The sequence below is a fragment of the Alosa alosa genome, chromosome 23, assembly GCF_017589495.1.
Source record: "Alosa alosa isolate M-15738 ecotype Scorff River chromosome 23, AALO_Geno_1.1, whole genome shotgun sequence".
Taxonomy (NCBI): Eukaryota; Metazoa; Chordata; class Actinopteri; order Clupeiformes; family Clupeidae; genus Alosa; species Alosa alosa.
In genome coordinates this window covers 28893627-28914988 of record NC_063211.1, presented here as the reverse complement: position 1 = coordinate 28914988, position 21362 = coordinate 28893627, and the positions used below count along the sequence as shown (strand labels likewise).

The 21362-nt window shown below is 41.7% G+C and overlaps 1 protein-coding gene across 4 annotated transcripts in view; it reads left to right on the top strand.

Moving 5' to 3' along the window:
- The first annotated feature begins 3423 nt into the window (after nucleotides 1-3423).
- itgb6 (integrin, beta 6) overlaps nucleotides 3424-21362 on the top strand; it is a 43987-nt gene continuing 26048 nt past the window's right edge. The window contains exons 1-12 of one of the 4 annotated variants that reach the window (XM_048234553.1): nucleotides 3424-3833; nucleotides 7963-8041; nucleotides 8369-8448; nucleotides 8545-8740; nucleotides 8976-9222; nucleotides 9550-9715; nucleotides 10620-10781; nucleotides 11090-11185; nucleotides 11608-11697; nucleotides 13542-13676; nucleotides 20794-21053; nucleotides 21205-21356. In XM_048234553.1, the coding sequence (XP_048090510.1) occupies nucleotides 7981-8041; nucleotides 8369-8448; nucleotides 8545-8740; nucleotides 8976-9222; nucleotides 9550-9715; nucleotides 10620-10781; nucleotides 11090-11185; nucleotides 11608-11697; nucleotides 13542-13676; nucleotides 20794-21053; nucleotides 21205-21356 (1645 nt within the window). In that variant the 5' untranslated portion in view covers nucleotides 3424-3833; nucleotides 7963-7980. The other 3 variants (XM_048234555.1, XM_048234554.1, XR_007192472.1) reach the window with 3 other exon arrangements.

Here is a 21362-nt window from a genome sequence, read left to right as displayed (position 1 = left end):
TAGTCTCTTTAGGAAGGCCTGTGAAAAGCCCATTTAATCAACCCTGTTGGAGATAAATGCATGAATGAGTTTTTCTAAATCATGTTTTGACATTAGCCCTCTAAGTTTGGCAATATTTCTGAGGTATTGATTTCATGTGGCTTGATGGCGTTTTAAGCCCCCACCGTCGACTTCAAGGCACCTAACCCTAACTTTAACCCTTGCCTAACCCTAATGCATTTCATGCACCGTTGCCTGGAAGACGACGTTGGGGGTTTAAAACACCAAACACTATTCACGTGGCTGTTGATAGTTAAATCACTGTCAATTAATACACCACAATTTTGAACAGTATCCTTTGCTTTCAAACCTTTTGTGGAGAGTGGCAACCCTAAGTCTTCCCTCCTTTTTACCAAATAAACGAGTTGATAACTATGCCTGTAAATCCAACCCAGTGTTCTAGTCTGTGTAGTAAAATGTTGTGATCAACAGTGTCAAATGCTGCACTAAGGTCCAGTAGCGCTAGGACAGATGTTTTGCCTGAACCTGTATTGAGGCGTATGTTATTGAAAACCTTAATAAGAGCTGTTTCAGTGTTGTGATTTGCCCGAAAACCAGACTGAGAGTAATCAAAATACCCTTTTTGTGTTAGGAAGGTGGTTAGTTGATTAAATACTCCTTTTTCAATAATTTTGTGAATAAAATATAGCATAGTTCTTTGTTTATGAGTAGTATGGGAATTGACCAATAGAGGGTGCAATAAATCCAGCAACCTGTTCTGAACTATGCAGGGCACTCAACACCTCTAGCAGATGGATATTTGAAAGGCATTTCTCCACATCCTTACATTGTGCCCTCAATCCTTTTAAAGTAGGTATCCTAGACATATTTTTAGACAGCCGGTATGGGGGAGATTTAGCAGTCTAATAAGAGAATTCACACATCTTAACTTCATCAAGGGCCTCCTTATGTTTCCTTTGTAACGTCAGCCCGTGCAGGGATATCTACAAAGCCCTTGGGCTCTCCAAAAGATGGTGCCACAGACATGGTGGCACCGTGTGTGGGTGTGTATGCGTGTGTGTGTGTGTTTGTGTGTGTGTAGAGAGAGAATCAAACCAGTAAGTGTGCAGTAACACAGATTACCCCTCCCTAGTAACATTCTCTGACTGTCTTTCATTCCAGTCGTATACCACTCAACACCATGCCACTTGAACCTTAAAGCTCTAAACATGAGAAGCACACACACATACATCATACATATACAAACAGATGCCAGTCTTGTTCTCCCTGTCTTTCATTTGAAATATCTCTCTTTCACTTCATCATACAGAAATCAAATGTCTTTCATTTTTTGACTTCTGATTCTGAAATAGATAAACTGCAATCCAAATACCTACAATACAAACAGGCATTGTTTTCTGTCTTTTGTTAAAGTTCACCTTCAACTTAAGATAGTTGGCATTAATCATAACAACTGCTGCCAATGGATTGATACTGTATGGGAGCAAGCTGAACAAGAATAACATAGATGAAAGAAAGAAATAATGTCAGAAAGAAAAAAGAAAGAAAGAAAAAAAAGAAAATATACATGCACACACTGATAGACATATGCCACATCCATCAGGCAGACCCACACGCATATCTATTTCCAGTGACCTTCCAGTGAAGTCACATTGTAATTTTTGTAAGTGTATGACTGTCTGTCTCTCTCTATCACTCTTTATCTCTCTCTTTATCTCTGTCTCTGTCTAAGTCACAGCTGAGTGGGACACATGGCTTGAGTCCCACTGGGAGAGTCAAGGTCAGGGTGGGCACAGCCTGGGCTGGAGAAGAGAAGGATGGGGGGTGCAGGGCAGTGCAGTGGTGGTGGTGGGAAGTGGTGGAGTCAGAGGATCTTAGGACCCAAATCTGAGCGGGCATCTGGAAAGAGGACAGGGGGTGGCTGGGTGGGCTGCTTATTCATTTCGAGTGGAATTCAAGCAGGCACTTCCTCAAACAATGCCTCTTCAGTTCCCCGTGGCTGCAGTGGATGTCCCCCCTCCGCCACCCGAGAAATGTCACTTTTGTACTGAGAATCAAAGAGTCACAAGACTGGGGTTAGTCATACGGATCTGAGAACTGCAGTTAGCCGGTGAGCTGCAGCTGAGCCCTCACCTGGGAAGACAGATATACATTGACATATGGGTTAGCAGTGAGACTAGCCTTCTGTAGGCTGACTGACACATATTTGTACTACAAGATACATATAATATCATATGGCTGTGTTTACTCTCTCTCAGTTCAATTCAATTCAATTCAATTCAATTCAATTTAAAAAAGCTTTGTTGGCATGACCATTCACAAGGTATACACTTTACATTAAGTAAACATCAGAACATAAAATCACATAGAAATCAAGAACAGTATGTGTGATGAAAAATATAAGCAAACCTATGGACACACACACACACACACACACACACACACACACACACACAAACAAGCACACGCACACACACGTTCATGCACACATACAAACATTTTAATTTGTCAGAAAAGCAATGAGCATTGTTTGTACACATACAACACACACAAAACAAGTCAAATAAACAGGAGATGTGAAGAGACATCGCTTGCTGCTGATTGGCAGGTGTTTGGGAATCCTCTCCTAAGAGTACTGTGAGTTGCTTCTGCTCTTCCAATGTGATTATGACATTTGGGATGATTTGACTACATTTGTCAAAACATTGGTCTCTTTGGGGTCTTACTCTTTTGGTCTCTTATCACAGTATAGAAGGAAGTGTACCTCTGACTCTACATTTCCTGTAGTGACCACATACCCATTGCTTCTTGGGTAACCATGATTTTTTGTGTCTGCCTCTCTCTCTCTCTCTCTCTCTCTCCCTCTCTCTGTCAATTCAATTCAAAAAGCTTTATTGGCATGACAATTCATAAAGAAAGTGTTGCCAAGCTGTCACTTACTCCCTCACACACTCCTACATTATTGAAGCATTAGCCAGGAGGGGAGATGGCAGTAGAAATGTCACAGATTTTCAGTATTTGAATGACGTGAAAGACAGAAAACGTCATCTAAACCAACCATTACATGAGAAGTGACACAAGCACATACACACACATACAAAATTTCCCTTAGCACCTGATGCAATATAACATGTAGGCCAGACTGTCTATCACTTCCTCATGTCTTGCGCTTCCACATGTCCATAGCAACAGCAACACAGACGCTCTCCTACGCTACTACGCACAAGCACACTTGGCCTGTCAATCTCGACAATGGCCTCTCTATCACACACACTCTCTCACTCTCTCAATCTTTTCCTCCCTATCTCTCTCTACCCCTCCCACTCTATCTCAATCCCTCCCTCTCGTCCTCTTTCTCTCTCTCTGTCAGTAATGAAGGGGGCACCGGGACTTGGGCAGAGCGCCAACAGTTGCTGCCATCATTCAAAGCCCAGCCCGGCAAGTAGACAGAGAGAGAAGGGGGGGAGGCTGTGCGGCCGGTGGTGGGCGAACTCTGGGCTGGAGAAAGAAAGACACACACACACACACACACACAACGAGAGCCCTGTGTGTCTCTTTGTGTGTGTGTCTGTCATGCTTCATAAAGTCGTGTGCTACATCAGGTCTACTGTTACTCCAATGGACAAACACGCTACTACGCCCAGGGCTTAGAGACGAGGGGACAGCGGAGAACTGACAGGCTTCTACTTTTCTGTTGGTGTGGAGCGGTGTGCTGGGGGAACTGAAGAGGGAGGTGGTGGTAGTGGTGGTGGAGGAGGGAGCGTCTTTGTTTTTTGATCACAACACGGCGAGCAGCGGCAGGGACAGCATGGTATCGAAGGAGGGCTCTGCCGGTGAGTGTGTGTGTGTAAGTGTGTGTACGTGTATGTTCAGCAGCCTAGCATCTCAGAGATCATGCAAGTCAGCTCAAAGGTTAGAGCTGTCGTGGCGACACTGTTCTAGCAGGATTGTGTGTGAATAGCTGTGTGAGAAAAAGTAAGCAGCATAATTCACCAGTGCACATGGTAGAGCATCTGGCTTAATTCAAAGATTTATGTTTGTCTGTGTGTGTGTCTGTGTGTGTGTGTGTGTGTGTGTGTGTGTGTGTGTGTGTGTGTGTGTGTGTGTGTGTGTGTGTGTGGTAGAAATTATGCAAGGGATCCCCAGTAGATGGAGAAAATAAACTGTTTTCAGTGTCAGAATACGTACATCTTGTGGAAGAGGAAATGAATTTCACATGGAAGCACATACACACACACACACACACACACACACACACACACACACACACACACAACACACACACACAACACACACATATAAAGTGATGTAATGCTTAATGGACATCTGGACAGAGACATACAACCCAAAGCGTACAGCTGTGGACCTTTCCCAGCAGCCTCTAGTGAAAGCTGACTGTATTTGGCTGCTTGTCTGTGGCCGGAATGCACATTCATTCAGTGCGTAGACTAAGACATTCACCCTTCACAATATGAATGAAAGAGTAAGAAATGTGTCCATGAAAGACATGGCAGTGGCTCTGTTAGTCAGTCTTTACTGGGCTTCAGGTAATACACCCTACTGACTAGAAGCTGATTGAGAGAATGGATAGGGGAGAACATGAGTTCCCAGAGGCAGAAGAGAGGAATGATAGAAAGAAAAACACAGGCAAGGGAGATGTCATGGGTGTTGGAGAATCCAAGAGGAAAGGAAGAACAAAAAAGATGCAATAAAGGACAGAGTAGAAAGAGAGAGCTGAGGTGTGGATCATAATGATCATGATGAATGGGATTTAATAAACAATAGCACATGGTGGAATTTGACCAGGGGAAGATTGCACCTGTCTGATATTCAGGGGTGGGCAGCAAAGTCTATTTTAGTGATGGGATAATACCCCCCCCCCCATCCCAGATTTCCTATGCGTATACATGCTCCTGAGGAATCACTTATAATGCAGGAATCGGATGCCACAGCTGCTACAACATACCACCTGTTCCTGATAAGCCAGCTGGATTCACTCACCCCTTCATCTTTCCTTTCTTTCTCTCATTCACCTGTTTTCTTTTTTTTATTTTCTCTCTCAGTCTCACATTTTCTCTCTGTCTGTCTATCTTTATGCATAATATGTCTGTCCAATGTCTATCTATCAGTGTGTAGTCTCTCCCTCTCTCTTTTTTTCTCTGTTTTTGAGAGAAATCCAAGACAAACCTTCATGTCAGAAATGAATATGAAAAAAAAAATTGCTTACACTGCATTGTATGTGTAAATGATATGGAATCATTATAAAACACTGTGCCACTTAAACATTTGCATGTTTTCAAAGTGTCACTGACATCAGCTAACATTACTTCTGATGTTAATCATTACATTTGTTCCAGTCACTTAAAACTGATTTTAAGACTTGTAAGACTTCATGTAGGTTCCTTGGTGTTAACCATTAACAGGGACCTTCAGTTTCCCCGAGGCTGTTGAAGGAGACATATTGACTCACGGTCTATGCAGGCAGGCGTGGTCACCCCTGTCACACTCGCTCAGACGCACCTGTTAGCTTGATATGCGTCATATTATGGTTTTATCCTTCTGTATGTAAAACAATAGTGTGCTTTTATCACTTATTACCTTTAGAAGTGTAATACAATGTTTTTCAGTAGCTTCTCCATAAATGGCATTGAGTATGACATATGACAAATTAAGACATTATAAAATAAATAAATAAATAAATAAATAAATAAACTAGATGTACTAGTACAAATAAATAAATAAACTAGATGCAAAATATGACCGCCGCTCAGTCCTGTACATCCGTTCCGCGAAAATAAATCACACTTCAATTTGTCTCCATATTTTATTCCATCCCCCACTCTTGAAACTTTTGTGTATGCTTGTTTGGCATGCCTGAGTGTGTGTGTGCGGCTGCACAGAAAGTAGCCTACTGGTGCTGAAAAGGTGAATAGAAAAGGAGATGGCTGCAAACGCTAAACTTCATGAAGATACTGTCTGTATAAATCGTCTTGTAAGTAAACAGTGCTTTTTCAAAGTTCTCAATGTCTCGTTTTAAATGTCAGGGCCCTCGGAAGTCTACCAATGAAGTGTGGAGATACATTGAGCCTCGTAAATGGTGTAAAACAGTGATTTATTTGCATGGTTTAGTCCGATGATGGCTAACCACCATTGAAAAAGCTGTTGGTAGCATCGGCTAACTAGCCAGATTTTGAGAGCAGGGGACAAGCCGAGATGGGCTATGAGACAAACGTTCACACTCGGTATCATGTTTCAACACACTTTAGGTCAATATCACACCGGAATTCTCCTTTAACTTCCAACAAAATTACGTCTCACTGCAACGATGCGCCATCTAGTGGACAAACGACTACTTATCGCCAATACTGGAAATGCAGCCATGATGATGATGATGAATATTTGGCTTTCTTTTAATCCTACTGAATTTGTAATTATGTATCGCCATTCTAATACCGATAGTATGTGGGTGCCTGTTTGTGTGTGCATGTGTATATGTGCACCGCCATCTACAGGCCAATGAGTGTACAGTCACTAAATGTACACATAACCTCATTTTTTTTTTAGACCCCCATGGATGAAATTCTACTTAAACTTGGCATATCCCCAGAAAATGCCAGGTCAATCATACACATAAAATTTGGTGCAGTTCTGAACATCTTAACTGAAGATAGCTTAATAAAGCAGAATAATATTGCATTTTTATTTTTTACCGGGGGTGCAAATCACAAATGAGTGATTATGGGCCAGGTTGATGTGGGCCCTTGAGACCAACATACCATAAAAGATTCTTCATCCTCAGTGCCACGGTTCAGGTAGTTATTTAGAAAAAAACTGCTTTTTGCGGTTCGGGGCCCAGCGGGGAGGGCTCCCCGGGATCTAAAACGAAAATTTTCCAGAAAAGTCTAGTGGGGCTACATACCCACCAAATTTCATGTGCACCGGTGTTTTGGTGTCCTGGGTATCGTTGACCAAAAAAATTCAGGAAGTAGATGATGAAAAAAAAAAAAAAAAAACCTTTGATTAATCATTATATGATCACTTCTCGCTAGCTTCTTAGCGTTGGTCATAATAATATCTAAGAAATTAATCTCTTCCATTCAAAATAGAAGACTGGTGTGATATACTTATAGTGCACAGTAATGTAGTATAGGCTACTTTTTACCTATACACTTTGAAAAAATCAAATAACTGGGAAGCCTACACACTACATACATGAGTGTATGTGGTGTGTGTGTGTGTGTGTGTGTGTGTGTGAGAGTGCATGCGTGCGCGTGTGTGAGCTCGTGTGTCACAGTATATTGTCTTATCGAAACGATAATAATAAGGCCTGATATTTATTTGAAATCGATTCAAGGACAGTAGTTCCATCAGTATTTGTTGACCCTATGTTGCATACCATATATTATATATTGCTTATGGTAACCTACAGCCTAATACAACATAGTCCAATTAGAGTGGATTTATTCACAGTCATTTTAATTTAAACGACGTGAGTAACGACAGCTAGGTACAAGTTGAATGTTAAGTTACATGATAAGGGCCAATCAGATTGATTGAAACATGCGTCATTTTAGTTAAGGTAAAAAGTAAAGGTTTGGAGAACATTCAGCTTGGCATTACTTTATGGACATAAACATTTTGCAATTTATATACTTCTATTGAAGGTAGGCTATGACACACGCTTAGCCTGTATGCATACAGAAGTTCTCACTCCACCCTTTGTGTGCACCTTACCACGAAAACGCATTCTAGACTCATGCTCTCACCTGTCCGGAAGTGAACATAAAAGGTTGGGCAGGTAAGTATGTCAGAAGAAGGTAGACTCTTGCGTTGCATTCAACGGGAGACAGTTGGCTCCATACCACCAAGGTTAAGTTAGAACCATTTAGAGTAGCTATCCATAATAGTGGATGTAAGAAGACTAAGAAGAATATTGTTTTTCTCACCTATTTTCCCTCGCAGCTGAAACCGTAAGGACTAATGGGTATTGCACTGGTTTTTCTTGGCTTTATTCTACAGTACTGCCACCGAACTGTCGAAGGTAAGATAAAAGCAACCACTAGCTTACATTAATGTGTTACCTAAGGATTCAAACTGACATCTATACCACAACATAATTGTGTCTCCCAGATTTTGTTTTTTAAACATCTCAATGAAAGATAGCTATTGTAAAAATATTCTATATGCTTATTTCTCAACATGTTTTGACGCGCTCGAGTTATGTGAAAACGTTGGTTAAATATACATGACATGTCATCTGATCTATCGGTTTTTTTTTGGTTCGCTTGTTCGTGAGAAACTGTAGTTGCGAGACTGAGAAACCACGTCCTGACCACGACTGTCTTGCATGTGTCGCTTTCTGGTCTAGGGACGTGTTCAGTTGGGAGCGCAGTGACTTGTGACCGTTGTCTTCAGCTGGGCCCCCAGTGTGCTTGGTGCACGCAAGAGGTAGTGCAAAACTGTTGCACACGTGTTTTACGCGTGTAAAATATGTAGGCTTCATGGTAAACAAGGTTAACAATCAAAGCGCATTCAACTTTACAGAACTTCACAGAAATGTTCTCAGTGAGCGAGCGATGCGACACTGCAGATGCTCTCCAACAGAAGGGATGCTTGAGCAGCTTTGTGGAGTTCCCAGTCTCTAGCATGGAGGTTCAGCTGAATGACGCCTTAGGAAAAGCCGACGATGCAAACCTTACGCAGATAGCACCTCAAAGGATATCAGTTAAGCTGCGGCCAGGTAGGTTAACCCACACGTGAGCCTATATCCAGTACAATTGGTATAAGTTATTTGTTGCATAATTAGTTAAATCATTTAAACTGATGTTATGTTATGTAAATGTTACCTAAACTACAACTACTTGTAAGGCCTACATGCACTTTTTTGTTTGATATAACTCAGTGATTTGTAATCATGTGATATTTATGTGTAAATTCTTTGTTAAGATACGTTCATTTTTCTATGTTGTTTTCAGACAGTAGCATAACACTTCAAATCAAAGTCCAGCAAACGGAGGACTACCCAGTGGACCTCTACTACCTCATGGACCTCTCCGCATCCATGTACGATGACTTGAAAATGATCAAGAACCTAGGGTCCACTCTCTCCAAGGCAATGGCCAAGCTGACCAGTAAATTCAGGCTAGGCTTTGGGTCCTTTGTAGAAAAACCTGTGCTACCCTTCATCAAAATAACCAAAGAGGAACTGGAGAATCCCTGCTGGTACATATTCTGCTTACAAAAAACAGCAAATTGCATTTAATCATTTTGCATTTCACCTAAACGTACAGATTCATATTTGTAATCAGTATGTGGCTGTTGTTTGCACTTTGCTCAAAGAATTGAGCTATAGGAACTATTTGTGCAAATATAAATCAAAGCATTTGATATTCCTTTAATTTTAATCAAGCAATGGTATGGGCAAGGTTGTGCTTACTTTCATTGCATGTGTCATTTTCAAGCTAAAAAACTGGATTGACTCCTGTCTTGATTTTTTCTTGCTCTCTCTTTTACTCTCTATCTCTCTTTATCTCTGCCTCTTTCTTCCAGGGGTATAGATCACACATGTCTTCCAGTCTTCGGTTACAGGCATGTTCTGTCTCTGACCAGCAGCACACAGAGGTTCAGTGAGATTGTCTCCAAGCAACAAGTATCTGCTAACATTGACCTGCCAGAATGTGGCTTTGATGCCATCATGCAGGCAACAGTTTGTGGGGTAAGCACAATGACAGAATAGAATAGATAGATAGACAAACAGACAGATGTGGCATTTGCATTAGTACCCTACACTATAACAACCTATGTATGTATATATATATATATATATATATATATATATATATATATATATATATATATATATATATATATATATAAAAAAACAAAATATTCATACCCTTGGCAAATATTGATTTAATGTTGATTTTGTCTTGACCAATATGATTGTTCTGACTGAAAATGACACTGCCACATGGCACCACAAGGTTGTAAGACAATGTGGTAGAAAGATGGAATCGAAAAAAGAAGCGTTTTCATCTTTTCTTCATTTTTATGAAAAATGGCATGTCCAAAATGATTCATACCCTTTTTAAATAATCAGTGTAAATATTTGTTTTTGCAATCATACAATGATCCAAAACATACAGCCATACAAGGCAAGAAATGGTTAACAGAGAACAATGTCAACATTTAAGAGTGGCCCAGCACATAGAGTGGCCCAGCCAGAGTTCAGACCTCAATCCGTCAAAAAAGTGAGCACAAGGCCAGAGTGATGGCAAATAATGCCTCAAAACCCGGATTGCTGCTGAAAAGGTGCGGTAGGTATTATAAGGACCATTTTGAGAGCTTTGAATGCAAATAAAGATGTTTCCACTGATTATATAAAAAGGGAATGAATAATTTTGGACATGCCATTTTTCATAAAAATGTCAAAAAAAAGATGAAAACGCTTCTTTTTTTGATTCCATGTTTATACCACATTGTCTTACAACCTTTAGCCATGTGGCAGTGTCATATTATATATTATATATTAGCCTATAAGGATAATTATTATAATATATATATATAATACACTGACATATGGGCATATGCAAATTAAGTGCATTTGCTTTCGTTTTGAGGATAAAATCGGCTGGAGGAATGACTCCATGCGTTTGCTGGTGTTTGTCAGCGACGATGACTCCCACTTTGGGATGGACAGCAAAATGGCTGGCATCGTTCTCCCTAACGATGGCCAGTGCCACTTGGACAGCAACAATGAGTACTCCATGGCAGCTCAGCTGGTAAGGTGAAGTCTGCTGCCCTGTAACTCATAACTTGTGTAAGAAAATGAATGGTAATTTTGAAGCAAAGGGGAATGTATTAGTGCATTTGAAACCTGTACTGGTATCAAGTGGACATAAATGCATATATCCCTGATTACAGTATACTATCACTAGGATAGTATCCCTGATACTGAATGAATGCTATACAATTCCGTCTTGTTGTTTTGCTGTGGAATTGCTTTCAAAACCTTTCACTGAGTTGTGAATTACTCTTTGGCGTGCCAGGTTATGCTGAAAAATGTCTGTTTTGCTTTTGGCTCATTCAGGAGTACCCTACCTTGGGGCAACTAATAGAGAAAGTGGTGGAGAATAACATCCTGCTTATATTTGCAGTGACTGACAAAGTCAAACAAAACTATGAGGTGAGAACAACACCTTTCTGCACCTGCTCACCTTTATGTGTTATGTATGTATGTGTGTTCTTTTGGCTTTGATAAGATGTGTTTCCTGAAATGTGAGAGCCTTGTTGGAGGAAACAATATCGGCATGTTTCGCTGAGGGTAGATTCCATGATTTCGCTGAGGGTAGATTCCATGATTCACTGGATTCACATCTAAATAGCTCTGCTATAGGACAAGTTCACACAAGCTTCCATTGCCGGTTCCAACTTTAGCAAAGCAAAAACAATGCAGTTAATGTTCTAGCCATGGTACAGTGGACCCTCTCCAAAGACAGGTGGAACTCTGAGATCACCTCTGTATTGTGTGTGTGTGCATGTGTGTGTGTGTGTGTGTGTGTGTGTGTGTGTGTGTGTGTGTGTGTGTGTGTGTGTGTGTGTTTTCAGCATTACGCAAATCTCATACCTGGTGCCACAGTTGGCAAACTGGAAGACGATTCCAGGAACATCCAGGAACTTATCATGACAGCTTATAAGGTAAGAGCTCATTACTCTTAATGTGTGTTTGTGTGTATTTTTGTGTGTTACTTTGTGTACTATGTGTGTGTGTGTGTCTCTCCATACATTGGTGTAAAATGATCTGCATTGTATGAACATATTTGACATGAAACTAGACAAAAAAAAATAGGCAAGCACATTAGTACACACACTGCAAGGGCAATTTGAAAGTGTGTCTATGTGTGTGTGTGTGTGTGTGTGTGTTTCTGGTGACCTAGCTCTAGGCCTCACCACTTCTCCTCCGCCCCAATCTCTCTTTTACCTCCTCTCTTTACACAACCCCATCCTCATGGGCTCCATCTTAGTGGTGGAGCAGCAAGTCCAAACATGTCCTATCCTCTGTCTTGCCTTCTATTTCTGTAATTTCTCTCTCGCTCTCTCGCTCTCTCTCTCTTTGTCTCTATTTGATTATCTTTCCACACTTTGTTCACAAGCCCTGTACTTTTCTGTAAACAAAAAAGTGTTTGTCTCTGTGACACAAAGAGAGAGAATAAAAAAGAATATGTGTAACTATGTGTGGAGTATGCGCGTGTGTGTGTGTTTCTGATGTGCACCCTTCCAGGATAATGTCTCAAAGCTTTCAGATGTGAATCAGTGTTTGCCTTCTCTTGTCTGCTTGCTGAACACATGCAGTTCATCAGCATGCAGAACGGAGAATGCAGACACTGAATACATGCTGTATGTTGAGCTTATTATTATGTGTCGACACATGATATCCTTCTTTCCGGTGCATCTGACCAAACATGATCCCTCATGTGCCACACAGCCTGTTAGGTGTCACCATTACTTAGTTTTGCTTTGCTGCACGCTGCAAATCTCATTTCAAATGTCTGATCATGCTACAACCATAACAGTAGTGGCTAACTATAAGCCTACTGAAATCATGTATTAAAATGGATTTCAAATTACAGATAGTGACGTGTTCATAGCAAATCTCACTGAAATGCTTGTACAACGTTAGTACAAGTGTACAAAGTTACATATACTGTATTAATCATATTATTGAATTAAATTAGCAGCTATGAATCCTTTTCTGCTATGACACTGGTTGACTGGTTTAAGGAAATATGAATGGAGCCACATGGATATATATATATATATATATATATATATATAGATAGATAGATAGATAGATAGATAGATCAAACAAACAAACAAAGATTTCAAACAAAAAGAAAAACAAAAACAAACAAACACACATACACACATAAATCTCACAGACATAAAAATCACTCACAGAAATGTAAAAACAAAAGAGCATGTGGTATGGTATGGACTGACAAGGTGTGTTAAGTGTGTGCAATGGTGGTGGAGCAAAAGTGAACACTGCAGTGATTGATCTACTGTGTGGCGTGGACGGACTCAGTGGTGTGATACTGCCTTACACTGTGACTGCTTCCTCTTTTCCCTTCACATGGCTGCGCCCTGCACACCGCAGACTACTAAGGGAAAGAGAATGTGAATGCAAATGGTTAGAAAGGGGAAATATCCATTTCACAGTTATTCCAATCTTTATGACTTCATTTGAATGCAAAGTTCATCTTTAAAAAGAGAAAATGTACAAAAACAGATTTGGTTATGTATGTCTGGTGAGGTGAGTGCATCTTTTGTCATGGCATGGTGTGTAAGAAAATGAATGAACTGTTTGTATGCTGTTTGCATGCATGATTATTGCCATGTATAAGAATTGGGTATGTTTGTGTGCTTGAATATATGTATAAATGTTGGCTAGGAAGATCATTTTGTGTATATGTGTGTGTGTGTGTGTGTGTGTGTGTGTGTGTGTGTGTGTGTGTGTGTGTTTACAATTGGTGTCAATGCAGGAGCTGCGCTCTGAGATTGACCTGGAGGTTCTGGGGGACACAGAGGACCTTCAGCTCTCCTTCACTGCCATGTGCCAGGATGGGAGTGTTCACCCAGGGCTCAAGCGCTGCTCCAACGTCAAAGGCGGCGACATGGTATGTTGGCTTTCAGGAAGTATCCTTTTAGCTCTGCAGAAAATAAGTGCTATAGATTAGGTCCTTCAGATTAGGTCCTTCCTTTCTTTCTGGCAATTACTGTGACGTCTAAGTGACGTTCGATAGATTATTGACAAAGTAATACATAATTTAAAATGAATATGAGTGAGGACTGTAGGAATCATTTCCTTTGAAATATTGAAATTATAAAATTAAAAACGATTTGCTTCATTTGTTCTCCTTAGAGAGAGTGTACGTAGAATGTAAGAGAATGTTTTGTCTTTTCAAAAGTAAGTGTCATTGTAAAGGTGAAGGATACAGAACAAGATGTGCTCAGAGCAACACATTGTATCATCTCGCCCAGCTCTCCTCAAAATGGCCTCTTCGAAATATTTTACATTTATCTTAACAGAAAGAAACACTGTGTCCATTCATTCATGTTCAACCAATTAACAGACAATCCTTTATCTAAATGAAACTGAGATTATAGCATGTCTGGGCAGCAAAGACTATGGTGATTGAGGAATACGCAGGGTGTTGGAAATGTAGTCAAAGTCAAAGTCAAAGTCAAAGTCAAAGTCAAAGTCAGCTTTATTGTCAATTTCTTCACATGTTCCAGACATACAAAGAGATCGAAATTACGTTTCTCACTATCCCACGGTGAAGACAAGACATATTTGACCAATTTTAAGTCCATGAGACAAACATAACATTCAAGTAAACAAAAAAAAGTAAGTAAATAAGTAAATAAGAGGGCACATATAATAATGAAAAAATAAGAGCAGCAAAATTTTGTCCAAATTGTGCATAGACAGTCAATAAAATACTAGTGCAAATACTGTAAAATACTATAAAATACTGTTTGACCCAAGTAATAAAGAAAGTGGCATAGTGGTGCAAGTTATGTAAGAGCAGCAGAAGTGTTGTGTTTTCAGGACAACAACACCAAGTTGTAAAGTGTACAAGTGTGCAAGTGTTCAAGTGTGCAGGTGGAGTAGTGCAGGCGGCCATTGTGGGTCCAATGTCCAGGATGTTATGTAGCTGAGGGTGGAGGGGAGAGGAGGGAGAGAGTTCAGCATCCCTTACAGCTTGGTGTATGAAGCTGTTGGTGAGTCTGGTAGTGGGGGCGCAGGCTTCTGTACCTCTTCCCAGAGGGCAGTAGATCAAACAGATTGTGGCGGGGTGACTTGCATCACTCACAATTTTGGTCGCCTTCTGGGTGAGGTGGGTGGTGTAAATGTCCTTCAGGGAGGGGAGTGAAGCACCAATGATCCTTCCAGCTGTGTTCACTATGCGCTGCAGGGCTTTCCTGTTGTATTCAGTGCAGCTGCCCCCCCACACAGCTGATACAGCTGGAGAGGATGCTCTCAATGGTGCCCTCGGTAGAATGTGGTCATGATGGCTGGTGGAGCACTTGCTGCGCCTGAGTTTTCAGAGAGGAAGTACAGGCGGCGCTGAGCTCTCTCTAAGCCAGTGATGCAGTGTTGGTGGTCCAGGAGAGGTCTTCACTGATGTGCACCCCCAGGAATTTGGTGCTGCTCGCTCTCTCCACCACAGCACCGCCGATGGTCAGTGGCAGGTGTTGGGTGTGACCTCTCCGAAGTCAACAACAATCTCTTTGGTCTTGCTGGCGTTCAGCAGGAGGTTGTTGTCCCTGCACCCGCGTGGTCAGATGGTCGACCTCCAACCTGTATTGAGTCTCGTCAGCCCTTGGTGATGAGACCCACCAGAGATTGGGTCGTCAGCAAATTTCACTATGTGATTGTTGCTGTAGGTTGCAGTGCAGTCATCGTCAGCAGGGTGAAGAGCAGCGGACTGAGCACCCAGGCCTGGGGGGCCCCTGTGCTCAGTGTGATGCTGCTTGAGGTATTGTTGCCAACACGCACTACTTGGGGCCTCTGACAGAGGAAGTCCAGTAGCCAGTTGCAGAGGTAGGTACTGAGTCCCAGTTTGTCAAGTTTGCAGATGAGTTGTTGTGGTATTATGGTGTTGAATGCAGAACTGAAGTCTATAAACAGCAATCTCACATATGAGTCTCTTTTTTTTCCAGGTGGGTGAGGGCTGGGTGGAGGGCAGAGCAGATTGCATCCTCTGTGGACCCGCTTGGCTCGGTATGCAAACTGGAAGGGGTCCAGGGTGGGGAGAATGGCTTTGATATGTGACATGACAAGCGCGCTCAAAGCACTTCATGATGATGGGTGTCAGTGCCACAGGCGGCAGTCATTGAAGCAGGATGGAGCAGTTTTCTTGGCACAGGTATGATGGTGGCAGCTTTGAAACATGATGGGACGATGGCTTGCTTCAGGGAAGTGTTAAAGATGTCTGTGAAGACATCCTTAAGCTCCCCGCGCAGTCCTTCAGCCGTCCTGGGATGTTGTCTGGACCTGTTGCCTTACGGGTGTTGATAGCAGCAAGTGTCCTCTTCACGCTGTCGGGCAGAGAGGCACAGGGGGGCTGCTCATGTAGAGGGGGGATGGGTCTTCTGTGGGCAGGTGCTGTTTTGTGCTTCAAAGCGAGCAAAGAAGCGGTTCAGGTTGTTGAGCAGAGGGATGTTGCTCTCACAGCTCTGTGGGCTTGGCTTGTAGTCCGTGAGGGCCTGAATGCCCTGCCATAGGCTTTGTGAGTTCCTGCTGTCTTTGAAGTGGGTGGTTATCTTGTGAGTGTATTCCTTTTTGCTTCCTTGATGCCACGGGACAGGTTGGCTCTCGCTGTTTTCATGCCAGCTTCATCCCCAGCTCTGTAGGCTTTGTCTCTGGCCCTCAGCAGCCTGAGGACATCCCCTGTCAGCCATGGCTTCCAGTTAGCCCAGTGATGATGATGTCTTTGTGTGGGTCACATCATCGATGCACTTGGTGATGTAAGAGGTTACAGTGTCTGTATACTCCTCTATGTCTGTCCGGTTGTTGTAAGTGGCTGCCTGCTTAAACATTTCCCAGTCTGTTGTGTCAAAGCAGTCTTGAAGAGCATCGGAGGCTCCCTCAGGCCACACTTTTACCTGCTTACGAACCGGTTTGTTCGCTTTTACCCTTTGTCTGTATGCAGGCATTAGCATAACAGTGATATGGTCTGAAAGTCCAATGTGGGGGAGGGGGGTGGCTTTGTATGCTCCAAGCAGTGGATGGGGCAGAGATGAAGAGGTACAGCCAGCACACAAAACATGTATTTGTGGGTTTGATCATATGAAAAGTGTGTGTGTGTGTCTGTGTATGCAGGGTGTGATTTTTGGGGGTTACCCCCCCTCTCTTGATATCCTCCCCTCTGCTTAATTATTTTCCTCTGACATCAGAAACACACTGTCACTGTCAGCACTCGTGCTGCTGACAGTGGCTGCGTGATGACTGGCTAATTTGGCCTTGATCATGCAGGACATTTCAGAATGTCGACTGTGTAACCAATCATAAATGGCGAGTTTCAATAGAAAAGTTAGTTGGACAAATGAAAGAAAACGAGAAGGATACAGTGCAGCATATCGTCATATTTTAGAACCTTCAAAATCAGATAACTGATGCAGCTGCGATGGAGGACCACTCCACGTAGAGTAGGCTAGAACATATTGTCCGAAGCGACTTACATTATGTCAGGAGATATTTGCTGAATGTCACAAAAAGTGTTACATATTAGAAATTGCTTGGCATCGCTTATTCAATGGCTCTCTACCGAACTACCTGTATTTTGTGAAGGACGAATGAGAAACCACTGATAAATCAGCCAGTAGGCCTAGTGGACGTAGCCTACTGCAAAAGCGAATCTTGGTGGCTATTTAAACTATCTAGCGGGTGTTTTTTAACAGCTGCAAGAAATAGAGACTTCATGGTCATGGCCCATGTTCTGGTTTGTAAATTATTTTCATAACACTCCTAGTTGCCCTATCATAACTTCACTCTCTAAACTCTTCACTGCACTGTAGCCAGTATGACAGTAGGCTATTTATTTTCTTTATAGTAAACACATTTATTTTTTCAACTTTTGCAATATTACGCACTTGGCTACGGAAGCAAATCTGCATGAGAGAGAATGCACGTACGCAGCGATTACAAACATGTTGCACATTTAATGTGTAAGGTTTGTAGGTAACCAACAAACAAACAAAGCCAATTCACTAACTCAAGACTTTAATGTAATCATATACAACATTTTTTTACACAACAAAAACAAAAAGGATGGAGGCAGCAAAGGTAGAGGAGTAATCTCAGATGGGCAAGAACAAGGTAAATTTATATGCTTGTCAAAACGTACCCTAAGCTTAGAGGAGCTGATTATCATACCGAACTTGCTGTTGCAGCACACTTGCTGTTTAAAGTCATACACAACGGTAAACTAAAACTAAACTAAAGGTAAATGTTACAAAGATGGCAAAATTGATATAGGTTATTGTTAGCCATAACAATTACTAGGCTATGAATTGTTCGTTCATTTTTTTTTTTTTTTTTTTTTTTGGGGGGTTACAAACTTATTCAAAATCATCCCCTCTGTTTTTCCCCCAAATTGCACCCTGTGTGTATGTAGGCTGTGTGTGTGTGTGTGTGTGTGTGTGTGGTGTGTGTGTGTGTGTGTGTGTGTGTGTCTGTATGTGTGTGTGTGTGTGTGTGTGTGAGAGTGTGTGTGTGTGTGTGAGAGAGAGAGAGAGAGAGAGAGAGAGAGGTGCATGCATAGGGATGTCCTTCCCAAGGTGAGACTAAAGTGAGAAAAAGAGACAAAAAAAGTAAAGCAAGCAAAGTATTTCTATGATAAAGTGGGAAAACTTTAAAGCAAACAGAATAGAAACAAAATAATCCAGGCTTACTAAATGTGATTGTGAAATGTGAAATGTGTCTGAGTTCTATAAGAAAATGAGCTGGATGATTCAGAAGGGAGGGTAAAGGAGGGTGAGTGGGTGGGGGACATTTATGGTACATTTTGTCACCTGTGGCCACAGACAGTAGTAGAACTAAGATGGTTATGTCATGTGCAGGCTTGGAATTTCACCATTCTGGGGGCAAGGCCACTTGGCCTTCAGTTGGGCATATTTGGTGGGGGGCACAAAGGCCACATGTCAGGGCACCAAGGCCAAAGTTAACTATTAGTAGTAGGCTATAAAAATGATCAAAGTTGTATTTAGCCTATTCACTGCAGTAGACCTGCATCACTGTATGAAACATTACAAAAACATGAAATGAAAACATGACATATTACATAGAACTGTAAATCATCTGACTATCTAATATTTACAGATATCTAGGCTATATAGAACATTTATTTTATATTTGGCCTGTTATGAAATCATGTATTGAACAATTTAAGCACAGCTCAGCTTTAAGAAACTCAAATAGCCTAGATGCATGCTTAGCATTTTGTGATCATTGAGGCTACTTTTACAAACTCTTAGTCAGCTGTCCTCTGATTTATCAATATATAGGCGATATTTGTAACATTTATTTTGTATTTGGCCCGTTATGAAATCATGTGGAACAATTTAAACACATTGTAAAACTTAAAGCCCAAATTTGGAGACATCCATGTATGTCGAACTTTACTGCAAATTCAAAACTGGATTACTCTGGAACGGCTAACTGTACAGGGGACTGCTTTACACCTTTGTGTTCGGTAAGGTCTCCTGTTTATTCTGATATATGGGTTGTCATGTGTTAAAAGAAGGGTTCGTAAAGTATTACACCGAGATGAATGGGTATGGAGATCATGGGACGCAAAACCTTCAGTAGAATGTATGATTAAATTGAATTATATTATTTACTTTTCTCGCGAACCGTTCAACACAGCAATTATCGGCTAACATCGTTTACAAGCTGAGAAAAAGCTCTTTCATGTGATACGTGTGATGTCTGTGTGATGAAAAGGCTACTTCGTGAGTAGTTCAACTGAGAATGGGTGAATTTGGACGCACTTTCTTTCTTGCGCTGCCACTTTCTCCACTGCGTAAATTACTAAATTAATTTGCGCTGTGAATGCTAAGATTATTTTAACAGGCCACAGGCTAAATAAAAATCGCTATTAGTAGGACGCAAAGCAGAATATTGAAAGAAGGGGGCACCAAGGCCACCGTGGCCTGTAAACCTCTGATTTTCAAAGGGGCCTCACGGCCAACGCAAGGGGCTACGACGGCCATGGCCGTCGTGGCCGCTGTGAAATTCCTACCCTGTGTGTGTGCATTTATCCTCTTTCTTTTAACCTTCCCAATGGCAAACATTGGAAGAAATTTAATTTATACTAGTGCAGTGCCCCAAACACTAGAAAACCCGTAGCCCAATTACATGCCTGCAGGAAAGCCTGCTTTAAAAATAGAATGATAAGGAAAAACATCATGCAGCTAAGCATCCAATAATGAATATCAAATATTATATTATAATACATTAGCCTATAATAAATGTGCAGTAAGCAGAATTTAGGCATGGCTGCATGTGACATTTTTTTACAGATAAAAATGACATAAGCCTAACAGCTGTTTTGAGTTAGGGCTATATGTTTATTGTTAAGCCTATTGAATAACTTCATGATAGAGAAGATCATCATATAAAATTTGCTATAATTTGCATTCTGAAACTTTCTTAAATTCAGGACCATTAGCCTATTGCTCGTTTGAATTTGGGACCTTACTGTCGGAATTGTCGTTTGTTTATTCAAAATCTCTAGTCCAAAGTAGCCTCAAAGTGTCAGTTTATTGTGTAATTTTTATGTTGTCTTGAAATCAAAAGCCAATTAGTGCTTCTTTTACTGATATATGTAACAATGTATTTTGCATTTCTTATCCAAACAATGTTAAACTTGGCACTGCACGTACTCGTGCCCGTAGCAAGACACCTGACACCTGAAGTTGAATCCAACCTGTGGTCATTTCCCGATCCTACCCCATCTCTCTCTCCCACTTCCTGTCACACTTCACTGTCCTATCTAAATAAAGGCAAAAGCCCCCTTCCCAAAAAAATAAATAGAATAAAACCTGAAGTAAACTAGAAATAGCTTACATAATAATAAATAAGAATTTAATATAAAAATGCATCAAAATGTTAACCTGAACTAAACGCTATATAAATAAATACTGAACTGAATTGTAAAATTGAACTGGGGATATCTTTATATCTTTAAGCATCTTTATACCCCTCCCCCTCATTTCCCCTCTCAGGTGACGTTCAACGTGACGTTGCAGCTGGGCAAGTGTCTGCCGGGGCCACGGCATTTCCACATCCGTCCAGTGGGCATGCAGCAGGCCCTGGAGGTGGAGCTGGAGTCCCTCTGCACCTGCGACTGCCAGCGCACCCCGCAAGCCAACGGCAGCGACTGCGGCCATGGCACATTCACCTGCGGCACCTGTGTGTGTGAGCCTGGCTACATGGGGCCCAGGTGTGAGTGCACAGAAGAAAAGGCCCAGAGCAGTGACTGCAGGTGAGTCCTCCAGTTACAAGAAGGAAATCTGGCTAAACAAGCTTTTTGTGGTAAACATTTTCTCACTACCTCACCCTCTAGAGGGGATTTCTGACTGATTTTTGATTACTGTCATCAACCCCCCCCCTTTTGCACTTTCCTTTCCTTGCAGAGTGGATGAAGAGGCTGAGATGTGCAGTGGTCAGGGCATGTGTTTCTGTGGGGAGTGTGTGTGCTACCCGTCCAGCTTTGGCCGAGTGTACGGCCCCTACTGCAATTGTGATGACTTCTCCTGCCCCCGCTTTCGAGGAGAACTCTGTGGGGGTCAGT